Source organism: Priapulus caudatus, unplaced genomic scaffold (genome assembly GCF_000485595.1).
Source record: "Priapulus caudatus unplaced genomic scaffold, Priapulus_caudatus-5.0.1 Scaffold50, whole genome shotgun sequence".
Lineage (NCBI taxonomy): Eukaryota > Metazoa > Priapulida > Priapulimorpha > Priapulimorphida > Priapulidae > Priapulus > Priapulus caudatus.
The window spans coordinates 49010-59500 of NW_014577111.1; the positions used below are offsets into that span (position 1 = coordinate 49010).

At 40.1% G+C, this 10491-nt stretch overlaps 1 protein-coding gene across 1 annotated transcript in view; it reads right to left on the reverse strand.

The window, feature by feature from the left end:
* The window catches only part of LOC106820852 (proteasome-associated protein ECM29 homolog), a 33634-nt gene extending 23476 nt beyond the window's left edge, over positions 1-10158 (reverse strand). The window contains exons 1-17 of the mRNA XM_014825444.1: positions 9954-10158; positions 8996-9112; positions 8593-8711; positions 7964-8113; positions 6566-6704; positions 6277-6374; positions 5827-5868; positions 5424-5502; positions 4981-5100; positions 4641-4726; positions 3883-3961; positions 3410-3526; positions 2431-2553; positions 2049-2152; positions 1458-1614; positions 1028-1108; positions 362-587 (exon numbers count right to left, since the gene is read on the reverse strand). Of these exons, the coding sequence (XP_014680930.1) occupies positions 362-587; positions 1028-1108; positions 1458-1614; positions 2049-2152; positions 2431-2553; positions 3410-3526; positions 3883-3961; positions 4641-4726; positions 4981-5100; positions 5424-5502; positions 5827-5868; positions 6277-6374; positions 6566-6704; positions 7964-8113; positions 8593-8711; positions 8996-9112; positions 9954-10124 (2008 nt within the window). The 5' untranslated portion in view covers positions 10125-10158. The remainder of the gene's footprint in view (positions 1-361; positions 588-1027; positions 1109-1457; positions 1615-2048; positions 2153-2430; positions 2554-3409; positions 3527-3882; positions 3962-4640; positions 4727-4980; positions 5101-5423; positions 5503-5826; positions 5869-6276; positions 6375-6565; positions 6705-7963; positions 8114-8592; positions 8712-8995; positions 9113-9953) is intronic.
* Between the last annotated feature and the right edge of the window lie 333 nt (positions 10159-10491).

Genomic DNA, 10491 nt, shown 5'->3' on the forward strand with positions numbered 1-10491 from the left:
GTAGGGTCTACTACTCATGTGTGGGGGCGGTGGCGGGGTACGCTGCATGCGGTGTAGGGTCTACTACTCATGTGTGGCGGCAGCGGGGAACGCTGCATGCGGCGTAGGGTCTACTACTCATGTGTGGCGGCGGCGTGGTACGCTGCATGCGGTGTAGGGTCTACTACTCATGTGTGGCGGTGGCGGGGTACGCTGCATGCGGTGTAGGTTCTACTACTCATGTGTGGCGACAGTGGCGTAGGGTCTACTACTCATGTGTGGCGGCGGTGGCGGGGTACGCTGCATGCGGTGTAGGGTCTACTACTCATGTGTGGGGGCGGTGGCGGAGTACGCTGCATGCGGTGTAGGGTCTACTACTCACGCGCAGCGGCCGGCAGCAGCTGCTGGATGAGAGACAGGTAGATGTGAATCACGTTGCTCCCCATGCCCTCGTCGTGGCGACCGCCGGCGCCCTCTGCCTCCTCGCTCAGCACTCGCCGCACGTACGTCGTCAGCGCGGGCGACTGTCCCTGCATGCTGCTCACCGACTCCATGTCCGACAGCACGCCGGCGTTGTAGGCGAGACACATGCGCAGGTAGAGCACGATCTACACACAAGAGGGAGAGAGAGAGAGACACGCCGCTTCAGCCGACGTAACATGCCTAATCCTACCAACGTAAACATCGACACCATCTCTGTCGTCATGGGAACGCAGTCACTCATCGTTAAACATTGGAATGCAACGATCTTCATTGTCACCGTCGTCATGGCAATGCAATCGCTCATCATTAAACATCCTATCGCAGCCAGTATCACCAGCTTTAAAAAACTAGTGCAAACTTGGCAATGAAATGGCTGCGAGTTGCGTCTACTAATAAGTTTCCGTGTTGACATACTAGGCGTATAATTACATAACAGAGGCTAGAGAGCTAACAGCAGCTTTGCCCATGATAAAAGATCAGAGAAACTTCTGAGATTAAAACAACTCCTGTACACGAACACAGACATAGATGAGGAAACGATACTCAAATGATGATGATTACTCACTTGACCGAAAGCACCGGGATTGAACGGCAGCGTGTGGTTTCCCATCACATACCTCGATGAACCATTCTGCCTGGATTCTGCCTGTAAGATAACGATTCAAAAAGACCTTATGCCCTTCCTTTGATCTCTACTACCATTATTAGGACTAGAACTAGATTACTGTTACCTGAACAGTTAAGATAAGCTATCTAACATAAAGCAGGTCTGTAAAACTAGCACAGCATAAATTCAGCGATGCGAATTTCATGATAAATAAACTTAAACCAGGTCTGTGACACTAGCACAGCATAAATTCAGCAATGTGAATTTCATGATAAATAAACTTAAGCCAGGTCTGTGACACTAGCACAGCATAAATTCAGCGACGCGAATGTGCGGACGAGCTAACGCAAGGTGAATGTGGGATGTCTGTATGTAAGCAGCCACGTACCCTAGTCTGTATGAAGGCGGCCATGTCAGCGAAGGCAGGAAACAGCGAATCGTCGTCGCAGGAAGCGGGTGACTGCTGCTTGGCTGTGATCGTTCCACTGCTGCTCCCCGGAGTAGAGTGCAGGATCTTCATTGCCTCCGTACGAACCTGCTCCTTACTAGCGAGTGCGCAAAACAATGGTCATCATGCTGCTACACAGTAGATCCTCGCATGTAGAGGAACAAGAGAGAGGGAGGGATGGAGAGAGAGAGAAGAGGGAGGGAGGGAGGGAGAGAGAGAGGGAGAGGGAGAGGGAGAGAGAGAGAGTTGCGGAGGTGGCAGGGTGATATATGTGTAGGGATAAATGTAAAGACTTTAAACGGTGTATTCCGAAACACTAAGTGTAATTTTTTTTTTTTATGTATTTTGTTCTCAGGGTTAGTAAATTTGACGTGCTACCACATACGGTGTTAAAGTCTTAACGGCAATAAGAACATGCTACATAATTAATTTTCTAGAACAGCCACTTTTAAAATGAGGACTGTCGGAGTTGGTAGCACGCGATGTGACTGCTCGTCTGATAACAACAGTAAACACGCTGTGTCCACTTACGAGTCCCCAGTAGCAAGTAGAAGCACATATCGTGAAGGTATGTGATTGTGAGGAAACACTACATTGGCAAAGTTGAGAGCCATCAGTCTTGCAAGGGGTTCGGCCTGAAAAAAACCAGCAAAATACTAAATACTCGATTCTCGGTTCCCAAACGTTATGTTTTTCTTGTCCAAAAATGGGCATTTGCTTGAGATTTCATAATGTTAACTGTTAACTGTGATAGTTGGTAATAATGATAATGTAATAGGTAATCATCTATATTTTGGATTTATCACCCATTAACATGAGCCCAAAAAAACAGATAATTCAGCAGTTTTTCTCACACTATCTTTCACACGTTTTTCGAGCACTATAGGACTGTAGGAAATGAGTAGTTTCTCACCCGTTCTATGTTCTGTAGGATCATCGCTTCTATGAGAAACACGTTGGGACCGGTCATTCCCTTGAAAGTTGGAGCGATGAGCGACAGGGCCTCCTGAAGAGCCAGCTTTGTCTCATTGTCCTCCTGCAATAACCACACAAGTAAACAAACAATTACAACCACATCCTTAAACAAACAATAAAAACAAACACAGGCAAATAAAGAATAACAACAACACAGGTAAACAAAGAATGACATCCATATTGTTAAACCTACAATAACAATATCACAGGTAAACATAAATGAACATAACACGACAACAGCAAACAATTACATGGTTCATACAGGAGGACTGAAAAAAGGACTTTTCAAGGACATTTTATCAGAAATTCAAGGACATTTTTATCGGACATTTTATCGGAATTCATACACAGAACAAAACATACCTGGATTAATTTAATAACCTCATTCTTAATCACTGTCACTTCTAAAACTTACCTGGATCACATTAATAACCCCTTCTAAACACTGTCACTTCTACAACATACCTTGATTTACTGAGTGATTTTTACTGACTTATTGTAATTTGTGATCATCATTTAACTGTCTATCGTGTCTATAGCTTTTTAAGCTCATTTAATGCAATTTTTATTGAGGTTTGCACATTATTGATGGTACAAAATGTCTTTTTATTACAGGCAAAGATTCTTTCTAAAAATTCAAGGACATTTTCATGAAATTCAAAGTCATTTTCGTGAAATTCAAGGACTTTTCAAGCACAAAACCAACATTTACTAAATTCAAGTACTTTTCAAAGACTCCCCTCAAATTCAAGGACTTTTCAAGGACTGTGCGAACCATGAATTAGGTGTGTAGTGACTGTGATGCTGCCCTCCTACAATTACACTGGTAAACAAATAATAACATTGACACAGGAGAGGTGGGGCAGGTGTAACAGCAGTGAGCAGGTACCTGTGTCATGACGCTATCGAGCGCGTACCTTAGGTATGCAGTCAAAGAACGTCTGCACCATGGCTATGTCACGCACAGCGAGCTGTGGAAGCTTGTTACACAGCTTGCCAACCGCAATGTACGCCATCCCTCGTAACTTGTTGTCCTGCAGAAGATGCATGTATACGTGCATTAATGCAAAACCGTAGCTTGTGATTAACATATGGGAATTAACTCCCATAGCCATCATAGTTACACATTTACAACTCAGGTTATTGACAAAATGTCACCTCTTGCCCACTCAGAGAGGGACTTGTATTTAACATTGTTACGTGAATGTTATACCAGCATAGCTGATTACACATTTCGGTATGAATTAATTAGTTTTAACTGTGCCACGGGCCGGATTTCGAAGAAAACTTGCTATGTAATTAATTCGTTAGTTACCGCACACAAAACTATTTACGATCACAATTGGCACGCAATAACTAACACACAAAATCGTGGCAAATGATAACTAACCTCCTTTGTTTCTGAAGCCAACTTGATCATACCAGAGAGCAGAACTAGGCCCACAGGGGCAAGCTTTGCCTCACTGCAACTACACACAAAACCACAAACATGATCCTAGAGTTGAAAACGAAGATAATGCAGTGTTCTCATTAGGAACCGGCCACCGGCCGAATTGACCGTCTACTCTGCTGTTTCGGCCGGTTACAATTGGCTCAAGTATATTATTTTTTTTAAGTTGGTTTTTGAGTAACGCTATTTACGTACTTGTCCAACTCTTATAATTACTAAATCGTCATAATTTGGAAACTTTTGATAAACTCTGAATGTACCAGGAGAAACCAAATTGGAAAAAAGGACCATACTGTAATCCAAATGTGTCTGTTTACTGCAGCTCAGAATACACCAGATTGCATCTCAGAGCATCTAGGTTTTAACAAAAAAATTTGGGGGGGTACCAACAAAACACCCCGCCCCCACACCGCCACGGCCTGTTGCAAAAGCATTTGGGCCTGTTACTATAAAAGATAATGAAAACCCTGTAAAGGCAGCTAGTTATCCAAAGTTCTTCATTATTAACAAAACTGGAAAGGGTTGCAATGTCCACAGAGATATCTGTTTAAAGATTTTTTGTGTTTACTTTGAGAATCTGCATCATGAATGAGTAAATTTAAAATTCAATATATATATATATATATATAATATATAAGTAACAACTAGATCTTCATTACAAACACTTCGCAATGACTCTATAATAGTTTGTTCATTACCTGATGCATAGATGATAGACAAACTGCACAGCCATGTTCTTTAGCTTCGCGTTAGTATTGGCTCCATACAGACAGTCAAATATCACCTGCAAACCAACACCATATAAACATTCATCTCTACAATGGTAATACCGGTTGAAAATACTTAAATACACATTAAATATTCGCTACATCTGCTCCAAACCCGAAAATGTGAATTCGACTAATCAGATCTTTTGGGCAATCGTGGCACTCATACCATGAATTTGCCCAGCCAAATGAGTTTTCACTGTAGATATTATTGCCTTATTTACTAGAGCATGAAGTGCATACAGCCTAACCCATGTAGCCTAGCACGTACCTGTATTGCATAGGGTAGTTGATTTGCAGCCTCCCTCGACTTGAGGAGGTATGGGAGAATCTTGAGCTTTATTCTCGTGTTAGCAGTAGCTCGTTTGTGCTCAGGCTTGACTGATACCCTCTAAATAGAATAATGATACACGTTATGTGTCACGTGTGTATGTAAGCTACCATGTGTAGTACCATATCAGCATAACAGCTACGCTATGCTAATATAAACAACAACAAATATTCTAGTACTGAGATGCGAAAATAATAAAAATATTGGATCAGCACACATTTTCAGATAAAATCGTATTTTAGGCTTTTTTTTCAAGGCACCAGTATTTCAATTGGTTTTTATTTAGTATTTATTTTGTTTCTAACAAGAATGGTTTTTTGCTATTCATCTTTTTGAACCTATTTTAGTATTTCTTGATAACAACTGAAAAATAAACAACGTACTTGTTCCTTTGTCAGCAGAGTTCCTCTAAATAGATTGTACAGCTTCACAATGATCTCAGTTTTATTCCAATCAATGACCCTGTAAATACAGACAACAGCTCTGTTACTGCACGCTAGACACTAATTTCTAAATATTTACATCTCAATTTACCTGGATTTAATGTATTATCTCATTGACATACAGCTCTAAATTTATTCATTTATTTAATTATTTAGTCATTTTTAACCAGGTTTAATCTGTCAGTGCTCAACGCTGCTCTTGTTAGAGGTCTTTACAAACTATCTGGAATTTACTGAACTGACTCATACAATGATATCACGTGGTTTCATCAATAATGTACAATAAATGTATGTATATCAGTTCAGCTGCACCAGAAAATCAGTGTAACTATTGTTGACTTACCCACTGATCTTTCTAAGTTCCATATCTGCAGCACCAGCAACACTACAAGAACAGATTTTCTCATTTAGACATTTTCTAGAATATAATTCTAAATTTCATAAAAATGCATCTGAGGTGATTTCTAGACAATATGATATCACTCCTTGGTACTTAGAGAGTAACTGATACTATTATATAGTCGAAAAGACAAGATGTAGTAACTACAATTTGTAATTTATAAATGGAAACTTTCAATGATCCAATTTGCATAGACGTAACGTGTGACGCAGATTTTAAGTAGATGTATTTAATTATCTGATTGACAGAGCTCATATAATGACCACCTGCTAATACACACACACCGCAACCCATACACACTCACCAGCCCTGACACCACCCACCCGCTCAGTTCACCCGATTGGAGCAAGGAACGACACTTCCACACACTATTAACCTGACATGATCACTCACCCATGCCTCGTGTCCGACGTTGCCACCACCAACTGACAAACGATATCTTCGGGCGAGAAAAACTCGGCCGCTAAAAACTTTACAATGCCAGTCTTCGCCTGTAATCATCGTAAACCCAATTACAATTAGCGTAAATTTCAAATGACAATGGTATCACATCCAAATTAATATCCCTATCAAGTCTGTTACAAGCTTAAGGTCATTACAATACAGGTTTAAACTAATTTAGCAAGGTAAACATTAAATCGAATAGGATCCACGGTCGAGTTCTCGCCGCAATTAACCACACCTTCTCTAGGGCTTCGGGTGAGAGCGGATTATCTCCCGTGACTCGCTTCAGTGCATACTCGCTCATCCCCGGCGGTGGTGAGGGGGCGCTATCGCCGCCCTGCGCGGCCGACGACCCCGGCCGCACCTGACTCGTCGTCCTGCGGAGAGATGCGACCATCCGAAATATGTACATTCATTCCTGGCTTCTTATACTGCTACATGGCTCCTCATACCTTTGCAACGTTTTTTAGTTTAATGTGACAGAGTTTGAATTTCACCACGGTGCCGACAGCTATATGTATTTGTACATATATATATTATTAATTCTTTGGCATGCATAGAGGGACTGATATATATATATATATTATATATAAATAATAATATACATATATAATATATATATATATATACATATATTGTATATTATAAATGTATAGTATTATTTATATGATATATATCAAGAGTGCATAATAGAGAAGAGTATGACACGGTTTTAACAGCGTTTTGCATAGTTTTCAACTGGTAAATAATCTATCAATATGTGAATAAATATATTCAAACTTTACCTTGTTTTCGTCTATGATTCTCCCTTAATCATATGACACCACCAATTTACCTGAAAATCGTATGTGTTCTTCAAAAAAGTTATTTGAATACGACACGGTTTCGTACAGTTTTCACGCATGAATGCATCTCTCCGACCGAACTTTCTTATGGGATTAGTGTTCTATTGTCTATGACGGAACTTTGGGGGTCGTATGGGATATTAGGCATCGAATTGTATTCAGCGTGCAGCGTTTCCAGCGTGCTAAAAATAAATGCGCCTCACGGCCAGCTAGCTAGCAGCTGATTCCCTTACGGCCCCCAGCGTACCGTCATAGACAATAGAACACTAGTCCCATAAGAAAGTTCGGTCGGAGAGATGCATTCATGCGTGAAAACTGTACGAAACCGTGTCGTATTCAAATAACTTTTTTGAAGAACACATACGATTTTCAGATAAATTGGTGGTGTCATATGATTTAGGGAGAATCATAGACGAAAACAAGGTAAAGTTTGAATATATTTATTCACATATTGATAGATTATTTACCAGTTGAAAACTATGCAAAACGCTGTTAAAACCGTGTCATACTCTTCTCTATTATGCACTCTTGATATATATATATATATCAGTCCCTCTATGCATGTCAAAGAAATAATAATAAAACCTAATTAACAAAACAAGTATGAATCATTCTCTTAAACAGCAAAAACATACTACAGCACAGCAAAGCTCATCCTATATTAACCACCTACTCTCTTACAACGCTTTTACTTCTTCAATGTATTATAGTTTAATACGACCGGGCTCAAATTTCGCTCGCAGCAGCGCCAACCATCCCTACATCGGCGTCTCTGCACCGTCGTTTCGTACCCGTAAGGAAGCAGCAGTACGTCCATCATGAAGTCCAGAAGCAGCTTGGCAGTCTGAGGTTTCTCGGCAAAACAGAACGCGGACTTGCGGCGGCTTGGGTCGGCCGGGACGTTAATGCTGCCTAGCACCGGCATCAGCATGAACATGAGGCTGCCGAGAAGATAAACGCACGCGATTAATGACTTTCGTCATGCCTGAAGACCGTCATGGTGTTACTGTAGTAAATTTTACACGTTGTCGTTGGTGTGGATAGCATCGTAAATTGTGTGAATCTTACTGTAAGCTTTGTTGATATTATAGGGTAATTAAAGATGTTTTATAGATGTGGTGTAGATGATATCATAAAGGCGATGTTGGTGTTAATGTGTATGCATTATAAATGTAGAAACACTGGTAGGGAACACTTGTATAACGTTTATATTTTGATGCTAAATTTCTACATCACAAGCAAATCATAGTCATTATTAAGGCAGGCAAAGTGATTATGTATACGTGGAATGAATTAATATGACACTACACTTATCACTTACTAGTAACTTTGATCTACAATAATAATTTCCCGTAGAAACACAGTTGACTTCCACATTTGCTGCTGGAAACTGTTATTAAATGTATGGTATAAGACAAACCTATCTTGATGCAGTTGTGGTTTACCATCCAAACAGTTGATAAGCGATGAGGCTAGCTCTGCTTGTTTCTCTATTCCCATGCGTGGGTAACCCAACTTAAGGTATATAATAGTGAAATTCTGCAATGAAAATGTGATCAGGCCAACATTAGCTATGTCTCTGCAGTAAATCTACAGTTGTGCAGGTGTTATCAGGAAGATATTTCATCGATTGATACGTTGCCATGAATGCATCAATCAATGACAATGTGATCTGACAATCCTGCATTTTGATTAGGTGAGCTAGAATGCAAGATCTTTTATTCTGCGTAGTTACCCCACACTAGGTTTTTGCACTTCCATTTCGTACACAGTACGTGAAAAATAACGACGATGTAGTCACGACACTAACGACGACGGCTTACCGTGACAAAGGGCGACGCAGCAGGGTCTTGATACTGTAACAGGAGTGCCTCCACAGGTAACTGTACCTTCGGTCGACTCTTCACACGTTTGTTGATGTGAACTAGCAATTCCATCACCTATAACAAATATGTGACTATAAGTAGCTATTGTCTCTGTTAAAAAATGGTAACATGAGCACATGTTACTTTAATTACCTATAAAAAAAAATAAAAAGTGTATATGAATGGCATTACCTATAACAAGTGTTGGAATAAAATGACCTATAATATATGCAACTGAGAAAAGACGTATGGCAGTGGTAGATCTAGTGGTGGGTGTGAGGGGTTGACACCCACCATTGTTCTCATTCTCATGGATCGGTGTTATTCGATTTAGCATTTATCATATGATTTTATGGACCGAGTCTCGCAGTTTATTGTAACAGATCTCCTGATAGTAATTATTAATGCCAATCAACAGTTGAGAGTGATTATGTCATGGCTTCTTAAACTAATACATAAACATAGATATTGATGCTTTTTAGTGTTGTGCATAAAAAAACTGGTCTAAATATCGTATCTTTTAAATGGTATATATATAGATATTTCCTAACTCTTTTGAGAACACAGTTGAGTTGGCACACCCAGTCCGGTTAAGTCTATCTTCACTCATTGATTAAAGTAACATGTTCACCAAAGTGCCCTTGGAAAATCCAACTAGCTACTGCTCTCATGATCTTAGTGACTAGAGTCACTGTTCCCCTTAAACATATCAATAAAATGTTACATAAACACTGATAATTCTGTTCAATGAACTAGTGGGTGTACTACTAGTACTAGTACTAGTAGGTCTAGTACAAAGTTATGCCAGGAAAGTTCAACCTGAGTAAAACTCTTGTAAAAGATCTATTTCCAAGCTAAATCAATACAGTTACGTTTAGAAGTGATTTAGAGGATTTAGTGACCGGAGTACACGTACCTTCTTCCTTACACCATCCTGTTGACTGCCCAGTTTCAACAGCACGGGTGGTAAAAATTTGCAGATCACATTCTGCAGCTGCTCATCTGTCTCTGCCGATCCTACTCTGAGGAAAACTCTCTCCAACAATACTGAAAAGTGTACAGCTCTAGATTGACTTGGCTTTAACATGTCTATTTCATACTCTCGACCGCTGTGATGTGTAAGATGCAAGCGGACCCACCAGGGTTGGACACGCAGACCGGTTATGCAAGTCACCTATATCATGTGATGGTAGTGAATCAATGAATTTTGACAAAAAATAAACACGGATCATCGTACACTATAGTTGATAATATAGATCAAGTCACGTATGCTATAAAAATATAAAAAGTGTACAATTCCATTTTACGAAAAAACAGATATAGTGTATAGTTTGAAACAAATAATAAACTTACTTAGTTCGTCCTGCGCAGCCATGTTGACATTCCCATAATACACCGCGGGCAGAAATGCTCTGTTTGACCTTTTCAGCTTTTCTAGAATTGCATATTTTGCG